This window comes from Periplaneta americana, chromosome 13, assembly GCF_040183065.1.
Source record: "Periplaneta americana isolate PAMFEO1 chromosome 13, P.americana_PAMFEO1_priV1, whole genome shotgun sequence".
NCBI classification, from domain to species: Eukaryota; Metazoa; Arthropoda; class Insecta; order Blattodea; family Blattidae; genus Periplaneta; species Periplaneta americana.
The window spans coordinates 34080209-34092279 of NC_091129.1; the positions used below are offsets into that span (position 1 = coordinate 34080209).

Genomic DNA, 12071 nt, shown 5'->3' on the forward strand with positions numbered 1-12071 from the left:
GTGTTAGGCTGTCAGAAGACAATATCTGTACTTAACATGAACCCTCTGAGAGTGCAGAAAAAATCCGTCACCAATTGCAGACCTTCTTGGAAAAAAGGATGTAATATCAAATTATTGAAATACGTGATTGAAGTGGAAAAAGTAACTTTGAAGCATTTATTTATAACAATAAATTATTAGATTCCATATTTGAATAAACCTGTACAGTATCCTTGATTAGTCAAGTGGTTGTGCTAGTAAATACAGGCCTAACGAAATATTCCTTTCTCCTGAAACATGAATTACAGTTTTGTTGGTTACATCCATATTCCAGGGCGGTCTTCAATTATTTATGCACAATATGCTGACAATAATGGAACAAGAAACACGGGCGCTAGAAAAAAGGCGAGTGGGGATAAAAAGAGAAACCAAGAGTCAGGAAGTGATAGGGAAGAAAGTAGTGAAAAGAATAAGGGTTCGAGTGTAAGTGGAAATCTAGTATGTGAAAGTGAAAGTGTGGGGGGAAAAAATAAAAGAGTAAAAGAAGAAGAAATAAATAGAAAGAAAGACAGAGATAAAAATAAGGCAGAGACGAACAGTAAAGAAAGGTCAGAACCTGCGACAGCTGAGGATATGGCAGAGGTATTAGATATGATTAAAAAATGTGGGGATGTGATCAAAAAAGTTCAAGTAAAGTAAAACTGGAAAAGCTCGAGAAGTATAGGGGAGAGAGGAAGTGCATAATCAGATGTGTGGAGTTAAAATATAAGTATTTATAGGAAGTGAGAATAGTGAGAAAGGATTAGGTGTAAGTTGAATAGTGAGAAAGTGAAAGTGAGCGCAAATAGGAATGAGTGAAAAAAGGGTTAAGAGAAGTGAACAAGTGACAGCATAAAATTAGACTAACATTTGAACGTTGGAACAGTAAATGAATATAAGAGAAAGATAGAATAAAAGGTCAAAGAACAAATAGGACAAATAATTCAATATGATAATTTATAGAGAAAATATGAAATTGAGATTTTAGTGAATAGTAGTTGGGAGGAAAAAGGGGGTTTGAAAGTAGTATATAATATTAGATATATGAGGATTAATGAACAAATAGAGAATAGCAAATGAAATGTAGGAGAAATACTGAAGGGGAAATTAGACCAAGTAATAAAAAGGTAAATGGGAGTATTTGTGTAAACGTGTACTGCAAATAATGTGTTATTGTAATAATACGTTAATGGTGGCACCGGATACAGAGAAATGTAAGGTACACCATTACACGTAAAGAAGTGCTGTGACGAAAATATATCATATCATCATATCATATGCACAATATCACATTTTCTTTACAATAACTTGAAAACAGGTATAGGTTGATGTAATTTTAAATAAGGGATGATATGTGTATGAAATATTTAAAGCAAGGATGAAATGTATTTTCTTCTGCAAAATGGTTTCAGTGTGACTGTGCTGCAATTTGAATTCGACAGACATGTGTTTCTATTCAGAGTTTTTCTGCTTACACTAGAACCGTCTGCATGTTCTCACAGTTTTAACGAAATAAATCTCTATGTGTGTCTACATAGTAGATCAAAGTAATATTAGTTATATACAGCTAGGATGATACAAAATTTTAGTCAGAAATAAATCCTGGAAATTTAATTGAAATAATGTCGAAACTTGATTTAGGTATAATATTCTATAAATATGTACCACAGATCGCATGTGTGCCCTTAGACATTCTTAATTTAGAAAATATAGAGATGCTGGAGTAACCTCATCTTAACTTTATATTGTTCTGAATGTTGTAAGTTTTGCATGTAAATACATTCTGCAACTCCATAATACATATATTTAATAACATAATGTCTTTCTTAACGAAGTGAACACCTCTTAAAGTGAATTTGGAATATTATGTATATTGACTCTAAAATTTTAATTTACTGATAACTTACTTTTTTATGTATCATTCTATTGTGCCATGAATTTTGCAAAAGTAGAATAGTAGAAGATGGGGTAAAATAAAAACGTGCTACAGTTATGCAATTTCATTCCACTTTTATATGTTTTATTAAATGTATACCTGAGAAATATTGTGTTAGAAAAACTTGGAAAGTTTTTCTTGAAAGTTTTTTCTAAACTCATGTGTACTTTATGTGTGTAGTAAATAATTATTTTATATATTATTTATTTGCATGCTTTTAGTGGTATTTTAATTTTCACCACCATCTTATTTATTCGTACTGTAATTATTGTATTCAAGAAGATCTGTCAGTATATCTTGAGCTTTGGAACTGTCTTTATTTTCTGTTATGATTATCTTTTTAATTCCATTCTACCTTCCCCTCTAATTTTATATTGTGTAACATTCTCTTTGAACCTGTATTAAAGTTTATTACTAACACAGACTTTGGATTCTTGCGAATACCAGTACTGGTACATTAAATATATTGAAATAACATTGAATTACTTTTGAGGAACTTTATTTGCTATACTGTTATCATATAAATCACTCAGTTTCTTTAATTCGTTCACATGAAATATATAATCATACTAAACATTTTATGAAATTCTATTGTTGATATATATATATATATATATATATATATATATATATATATATATATATATATTTGTGAGTTTTTAAAAGTGCAATTGAATTTAAAATTGTAATTATTAAGTTACTGTAGTTGTCGAATTATAAATATAAACTTCAGAATTCGAAATATGAAAGCATTATTCGGAGTCCTTTGTTACTCTTTCCTGAGAAGAGGCTGCTTTCCATACATTCTTAGTTTGTCTGTTCATTAGGTAATGTGTAATATTATTTATACAACTAGTTACTTCACGAAATACTATTTTATGAAAGAACTCGTCCTATCCTACAACTTATCATATAATTAATCCATCACTTGAGAATTTCTCTTCGTAAATTCAATTTGTTCAGAACCATAGCTACATTGTCTAAGGCATCATGGCTTGGACTAGTGATACAGAGTAAGTGCTGGTTCGATCTTTCTCTTAAAATTTTAATCAATGTACGAGACTAGTATCCACACAGCATTGTGATGAATTTTGGGAGCTACAGTGAGTAGAAAAATTCGGTTTCATAAGCCAGCTATAATGGCTGGAGAGATCATCAAGCTGACAACACATTACTCCCACACTGGTTGGTCGTTCACCTCTGCTGAGGCATGTGGACATGAGGCCAGCAGTCAACTGGTCGGCCTTGGACTTCCATGGGCTGTCATACCACAGATTTATTTATTACTTTTTTATGTATTGTGTTTTCTGATGTGTGAATTGTTTATAAAGATTTATGTGTGTGGAAAATCTTTATCCGAACATACATTTTAGGCTGGAAACATATTTGAAAAATCTGTTACTTGGTTCCAACAAGAACATAGTCAGGAAGGATACTAAAAGAATACATTTGAAAAAGGATGGTTAGCAAAGCAAAAATGAACTACAACAAACCTACATTTATTTGTTAAAAATAAAAACCTGTGAAAATCATTTTGACTGCTCTGTATTGTTCAGAGAATTTAAGGAGTTTCACAGTAAGTCATATACCTAAAATATTGTATAAAGGCTTGAATGAAAATTTGGAAAATACCTTTTTTTTTTTTTTACTGAATGATTACATATTTAGCGTTTGACAAATTAATAGAATTGAAGTAGGATATTTGTACCGTCAGCAAATGTAGTGTGTATTTTAATATTTGCATGTTTTTAAATCGTGCGAATTAAATATATTATTTAGAGAAGCTCAGGCTTTACATCAAAATCTCTTATATGTCCCTTTATATATTAAATAACCATTATTTGAATACTTGCATAAGGATAACTTCATAAGCATACAAACAAATAGATAAATAAATAAATATAAGATCATTCAAAAGTCACTTCAAACTTTAAAACTTATTATAACATAATATTTGAGGTAGAAAAACAAAAACATTACTGCATTGGACAAACAGTGGGGTTTGGTTTTTACAAATTTTGGAAATATGTTGCCATTCCCTTGTTCAGCAAATACCAGTCTTTCAGTCAACAGTTGATTACTTCAAGGCAAAATACCAGCTTGAAGACATTGAGGTGATTGGTCTTCTTATTGGAGCTCGTGGTATGATTCTCAAGTTCTTTGAAAGCTTCAGGAAGACTTTTGAACTACCACAGACACTTACTGCTGACATCATAACTTCAGTTTTGAAACACTCTTGCCAAATTCTGAGTCATCATATTCACTCTGTTTAATTTTTTTTATTCACTTTATATTCATATATGTTTATTTTAATTTTATTTCTACAAAATTTATGTAAACATTTAATATTTTAAAATTCATGTAGGAGAGTATACTGAGTCCTTCTGGGCTACCTCCAATGGGAGGCAGTTATTATCTTATCTTATCTAGGATTGTTGAGTGTGCCACAAAAACTCGATAAGTAGCCTCACATTCAAAAGTTGGCTGGATTGAAATCTGGAGATCATGTGGGTCATATTGTTGGAAGATATCTACTGATGATACACTCACCGAAGATCCGTATAATTAATTGTTTTATGGGGTGTAAATTTGGGTTGTTGCTCTATCTTGCATAAAGATTAAATTTCCCGGATTGTGATTCCTCAGTCTATGGATGATAAAATTCTGTAGCATACTGTAGCAGCACTCCTCGTTTACTGTGATGTGACATTCTCCGTTATTCTACTGTTGTCTTCTCGAAGAAATATGAACCAATGCTGAAACATGAAGTGAAGCCACACATTACAGTGACTTTCAAATCATGAAGACCATGTTGAAATGAAACCTGGGATCATTTTCAGGCCAAATTCTGCTACTATGTGTAATAACTTCACCATTAAGAAAGCAGTGTACTTCGTATGTCCAGAAATCTTTGTCTAACCAATAGTTATTAAATTGAATTTCTGCTAGTACAAGTCAAAATCTTATATGAGGGGCAATCAAATGAAAATGGGTCACCATGCATATATCTCACGGCGAGCAAGTTAGTATCACTAGAATTTGATTGCTGAACTGACATCTGGTGGTGACTCACGAAAGCACAGTTACAACCTCTGCTTACACACTAGTCCATTTATTGTGCTGGAAGTGTGGTTAGAGATACGTGTGTTCATCCAACATCATTAATGCAGGCAGGTAAGGAAGAACAGCGAGGTGTAGTGCGATTTTTGACTGTCAGAGGAGTAGGAGGATGGGAAATCCATCGTTGTATGTCTGCTGTTTATGGCGAACACAGCATGTTATGTTCGCGTGTACTGGAATGACACAAGAGATTCTGAGAGGGACGCGTGTCACTGCAAGACGATGCTCGCCCAGGACAGGCTCATTGTGCCATTACTCCTGTTGTTGCTGAGGTTGATAGTCTTATATGGGAAAATCGACGGATCACTGTGGAAGAACTTCGTCGTTTGGTGGGAATAAGTTACGGTTCCATATACGTCATTGCAATGAAGCATCTGCATTACTGAAAAATCTGCGTGCAATGGGTTCCACATCAGTTGACAGAAGAACAAAAAGCAAACAGAATGGCTGCTTCACTGGATCACTTGCAATGATACCACGAGGAAGAGTATACATTTCTTTCTCGTATTGTCAGTGGGGACGAATCATGGTGTCACTATTTTGATCCAGAGAGCAAATGGCAGAGGTAACAATGGAAACACATGAATTGTCCGCCACCAAAAAAGTCCATAGCAATACACACAAGTTCCGGTAAAGTCATGTTGACATTATTCTTTGATTCTAAGAGTCCTCTGCTTATTGAATTTCTCGAGTATGGGGCCACACTCAATGCACAGCATTGTGAAGAAACTTTACAGAAACTGAAATGTGCCATAAAGTCAAAACGTCCTGGAATGCTATTGAACGGCATTATCATTCTTCATCATAATAGCTACCCACATACTACTGCCAACTCTGTGAGGAATACAATTCAGAGATTTGGTTGGGAAACACTTCAACACCCCATACAGTCCAGATCTCTCCCCATGCGATTTTTACATTTTTGGAGAGTTGAAGAAAGATATTCGTGGACTTCGTTTTGCATTGGATGAAAACATGTGTGACTGGGTAAAGTACTGGTTCGGTAGACAGCTCACAAGTTTTTCAAGAATGAGATTGATCGTCTTGTCTTGCAGTGGGATAAATGTATAAACAATTTTGGAGATTACTTTTGAGGTAATAAATGTTCTGTTATACTTTTTGGCATCTGACCCGTTTTCATTTGACTGCCCCACATATTTTCTGCTTATCATTTTCTTTGAGTGGGGACACTGGTCTTACTCTAGTTTATGTGGATATAGACTAAGATGTTTGCTTAGAATTCTTCAAACCATGCTATAACTCATTTGAAGATGCCTGGACAACTGATTAACTATTAATTCCAATTCCATAATAATTATTACTATGGTTCTTATTTCATTGCTTGTCTGAAGCACCTCATCAGTAGTGACATCATTGATGACCTTTGATCTTCCACATTTGTACTTATCAGCAACAGTACCAGTTTCCTCAAATCTCCTAATTAAATGGAACATGTACCTTTTCGTAAATTATTAAGTGTTCTACAATTTCTCAGACCTTAAGAAAGTCTCCCATTGCTTTCATAGTAGCATTGTACCAGCTGTGTCTCAATAAATATGATACAACCATGGCTTAGAACTTGAAAATTCTTGTAAAAGTACTAATCATTAATGTTTCCTACTTCAAATATTTACAGCACTGTAAAGTGATTTATGAATGACCTTATATATTTTCATTGTTTAAGACTGAATACAAACTCTGCAAAACAGCAAATTTAGAGATGCAGTTATATATTTTATGTTGCTGAGAATATACTAATGTGCACGAACAAATATGTGTTTTACAGTTTTAATTTATATAAATACATTTCAAATAAAGTGCCAAAAGGTGTCTGAAAGACTGCAAATGTTAGTGCAGAGAAAAAAGAAAGAATGTACCTTTGCAAAGGGATGGTTTCGAACGTTTACTATGAAAAATAATGACGAAGAATCTCTTGCTGTTACTTAAAATTGGAGCTATTATTTTTCATTCTTTACCTTCTCAATCCACCAAATCTTATGTCATAATTTAATAATTTCTTAAATATCTTATTTGAGTAAAAACTAAATATAAATAGATGAGCAATTTACATCAATTTTGAGATCATAATAACCTCTCAAATAATTGACTACAAGAAAAATTTGCAGTTTATGTCAGAAAAAAAGTTGTCATAACTTTTGTACTTAATTTTATATGTTCTTCAATTATAAGAATATTTAACACTTTATATTCGACTAGCAGATGGGTAGTATGTGTATTCTTAATACGCTTTTGCTAATGAATATATTCCTTCTAATTAAGCCTTCGAAAATCATGAGAATTCACTTATTGTCTTATGTCCTTACTTTACACCTCTGCTGATGGATATAGTCCTTCAAATTTAGAATTTTGAAGATTACAGGAGTTTACCTCCACCCTGTTCCAATTGTGATAAATATTTCAAATGAATGCTCCTTTTTCGTCATACTGTTAGCTAAATTATTCCATTTCAAATAAAGGCCATGGTGTAAGATTTAAGGTCTCTTCTCTGTAGCGTAGGGTGGGGGAAGAATGTTGTTTTTATGTATTCATGATGTTTGTATTGGACAGTGGAGATAGTTTTCAGCAAAATTCTTAGATACTTTCACTGCCTTAAGAGAAAATGTCTGATCTTAGCAGCCAGTGCAACCCTCCGTCACAATATCTAAGAGTTACTTGCAATGTCTATTATAGGAATATAAGTGATAAGAATTTCTAGTTCTAGAAAAAGGAAACATTCTTAAGATATAAGGGCATCTGAAATTTGAAAGCATGACAGTAATGAATAATGAAATACTTTTTTTGTGTGTAGACACAAATAATGGAGGATATAATTCCTATTTTTTAATATTGAATTAATTCATTCATTCATCCATCCATCCATCCATCCATCCATAGCTTTCTGCCCAAGGGCAGGTCTTTCACTACAAACTTCCAGTGCATCCATCAGTAGGCAGTTTCTTCTTAGTCAGTGAACCAGCCGATTTCTTTTTTCTCTTTCTGACCAGTTGCAGCATTTACTGTGTATTATTTAAATTATATATTTTCTTGTGTGATTTTTTTTTTCCTTCAATATTTATATTGATTTTTCTTTCTTACTAACTTCTACTTGCTTTGAATTTTTAAATTGTTTTACTATTATGTCGGCCTGAGTATAAAATCGCATAGAAGTTACTTGAAATGAAAATAGGATCTTGTTTGGTCCACTATGAAATAAGGATATTATTTGACACAGAAGTATATTTGAAATGCGGATTGTTTCCATCATTGCATCATCAGTGACTTTGGACTCTACCAAAATATGAAGTGAATGAGTATCAGAAACCTTAAAACAGGAGTGTTAAGTAGACAAAATATTAATATAAGCATTACCAGTACTTTACATTTTCATTTTATCTCTACCATTGTGCTCCTATATCTTTTAATTATGTATTGATTTATTTTGATCCTCTTCATCACTGAATGTAATGGATTTTTTTTTATCTCCTGCACTTATTAGTTTTTGTTAACTTTCTTTATCATATTCTGCTTTCTATTAATTACAAAGATAAAGTAATAATAGTCCTGTTTTGAATTTAAAGTGAGGTTATAGTCTCATCTTTTCTGTTCTGAATTTTAAGTGAGGTTCTAGCCTCATATCTTTTCTGTTTTGAATTTTAAGTGAGGTTCTAGGCTCATTTCTTTTTCCTTTTGTAATGTATGTGTTTGATGCTGAGTATGCATTGAGAGCTTGCTCTCTGTAGTTTTCATTATTTATGTTTATCTCACTTATTTTTAATTTTAAGTCTCTCTTGCTCTGTTTTTAGTTTCTCTCAAGAAGTTTGTAGAGGCATGACTTACCAAAAGCTGAAGGAATGTTCATTCTCTGTCATACATTGAAACTTCTCTTTCTATCTCTAGACTTTCGAAGTGATGGCTAAAACTCTAGATTGAAGACGAATGCTTCTTTTACCATTGTTTTCATTTTTGAAGTTTTGTTATTTTATTTCCTTACTTCATTTAGTTCCGTATGGTTTAGTCCATTGTTTCTTTTACGTGTTATGTTTTTGCAGGCTCACCGAAGAAAGTGTTTACTTGCCAGCTGTGTGGCAAAGTGCTGTGCTCGAAAGCAAGCCTCAAGCGGCACATTGCAGACAAGCATGCAGAGCGCCAGGAAGAGTACCGCTGCATCATCTGTGAACGTGTCTATTGCTCGCGCAACAGTCTCATGACGCACATCTACACCTACCACAAAACACGACCCGGAGAAGTTGACATTAAATTCTTTTAAAAATTTTCTTAAAATAAACTTGCTTCCAAGGTACTTACATAAACATTTTCACGTTATAATCTCTTCGGCTATAGTTACATAGAGGCAAATAAGAAGTCCGTTGGGATTGAAGCCTTGAGGAAGATCTGGAGGTGTTTTGTTCTCAGGAACAATGCAGTCTACAACTTCCTCAATTAGTTTAAATAACAATGTATTTATAGGTTGTAAAAAAAATTATTGTTCTAAAATAACTTTCAAGTATTTTTTTGTCTTAAACATGAACAATATGGGATGACTGTATAAGAAATTTATAAATTACGATGCCATTCTTTGAATATACGCAGTCAACTTTCCTGAATGCAATATTGTTTTGAATTTTCTTTAATTTTGTTTTCCTAAATATGTATATATCCCATTATCATTTACAAAGTGGAAGTTAATAACAGGACATAGTGAACATGTATTATAAAAAGAAAATAGATAATGTATTCTCCTGGGTATAATGTAATTGAAAGTTATGTACTTCATGATGTCTACGAACTCCTAAGAGTAGCGAAAAATTTAAGACTGCTGTGTACAGAACATATGAAACAAATAAATAAATATATATATCCTAATAATTGTAATATGTAAATTGGTACCTGCCTTAATAGCCACTGAAGAAATCATCCACTTCCCATTTAAGATTTGCTACATTTGCTGTAATGATGTGCAAGACCCAAAGGACTTCTTAAGGGCCATTACCTATAGAAATTCCTGTGTACAGTTTCTACCACACTCTCCATTCCTTTTGTGTACCATTATTTAATTAGTTTGTGTATGGTTCTATGTTGTGTTCACCATTCTTTGTCTATTTAATTTCTGCTTGCACTTTAACTGTTGCTTTTAGTGGTTGTTTAGGTGAATGCCAATGTTTGCAGTATTGATAATGCCCCATCTTCTACTACTCTTAGTGACTTGCATATGATGAAAGAATATGAAACTTACGATGCTTATTCTTTTGACATATTGCTTTTAGGTTGTCATTTTGCATTGCGTAGAATTTAGCAGTCCTCAAGAAATCAGTGTGTATTTTGGGTTTTAATTTTGATATTGAAAGAAAATTTGTTAAGAAGAGTGCTAATACTTGTCTAAAAATAGGTGGTTGGATTTGTTATTCTTGAAGCTGAGTTCATGTGTCTATATTTTTATTTCATTTTTTAAGTAAACTGTGTGTGTCACAATGTACCTGAAATTAAGAATAATTTTATTTCAATGATTGAGGATGGATTGATTCCATGTTTGATTCTTCTACGTTCTAATTGGAAGATAGTGTTGATTGGCATGATACCATACCAAATTTTAAATTGAGCTTCATTAGATGTACATAATATTCTTTATAATAGCGTTTAAATTTTCTACATTACATATTTAAGATAATAAGTTAATGTAAATGAATATTGTAAAAATTGTATGGTAAGAAATTTTGCATTGAATGTAACGTAATTTGAGAACACTAACAGGTCTCTACTTTTTAAAAACATCAAAACATAATTTTATATTCTTAACTCATCTCTCTTCAAAATTGTAATATTTTTATTTGCAATTATTCAGTGCGTCTCATATTTCAGGAGGGGATTTGTAAATTTTCAAAATTATGGTGCATGTAACATGAATGCTGAATATTATACTGTTCAGTTGTCATTGCGAATACTAGTAAAGTGTAATTATTGATCTTGTATTTCGTAATGGCTTGGGTTAGAAGCGATGATACAACATTTCATTATGTAGCAAACATAACCCTCACTACATCAATTGAATGAGATTAAACTCCTGCAAATCTTTCAGCAAAGATAATACTGAAATACGTTCTTGATTAAGCGATTTGTATTTATACTGGTAGATTTTCGAATTGTGGCCTATGAAAGTGAAAAAATTCATATTATAACATATTCTAAAGTTTGTTCCTACAGTGAATCATCATTTCTAAGATATACTAGTACTATTTAAAGTCAGAGTTACATAGTTGTATCTGTAATATATTGCTGAAGAAAAATTAAATAATGTCTGTATATTCATTGCTTGGAACTATATGTCCCCAGTTTTTTATTTGAATATATGTATATATATTCCATACAGTAGATAAATTTAATGTAATTTTATACTGCGTATAAAGGTTTCATGTACCTCTTGCAAAGCACAGTTACAGATACACAAAGTAAAAGTGTTCTGTTACATGCCCTGATGCAGTACTTATGTTATACTCGTGATGTTTTAGTATAATACTACATACAAACATTTTTTTTTTCCTGAAGATAATTATTTATTTTATAATTTTAATTTTATTTTCATTGTGTATATTATTTTGAAATAAATTCACGTATGAAAATACTTTTAACTGAATTACAGTACTACAGAAGGCGAGTGTAACATCTTCAAAGCATTTTATGCATGAATAGTGCTTAATCTACTTTGTACAGAAGTGTATATGATTTTCTTGCTGCCCATAGGTGAGGAAATAATTTCAAAATCCCCATGAATTGACCATAGAAACCTGATTGTGTCATTTTAAAAACACGGCTTCTGTTAATATTGAACTAGAACTAAATTATAATCCTATCAGTTGAAACTACAGATATTTATATGTTCAAGTACAAACCAATAATAATTTGTCTGTTTTTATCTATATAGAGCTGTACTGATAGTTTTCTTTTACAAAATTAATGAGGGATATGTCATTTTGTTTCTCTGTGTAGTGGCCTTTATTTGCAA

The 12071-nt window shown here is 32.1% G+C and overlaps 1 protein-coding gene across 4 annotated transcripts in view; it reads left to right on the plus strand.

Moving 5' to 3' along the window:
- Positions 1-12071, plus strand: part of br (broad-complex core protein) — a 263269-nt gene that overhangs the window by 198332 nt on the left and 52866 nt on the right. Inside the window, exon 6 of one of the 4 annotated variants that reach the window (XM_069843018.1) lies at positions 9124-9371. The exons of 2 other annotated variants lie outside the window; for them this stretch is intronic. In XM_069843018.1, coding sequence (XP_069699119.1) covers positions 9124-9341 — 218 coding nt within the window. In that variant the 3' untranslated portion in view covers positions 9342-9371. Of the gene's footprint in view, positions 1-9123; positions 9929-12071 lie in introns of those variants that run through there. One more of the 4 variants, XM_069843019.1, reaches the window with a different exon arrangement.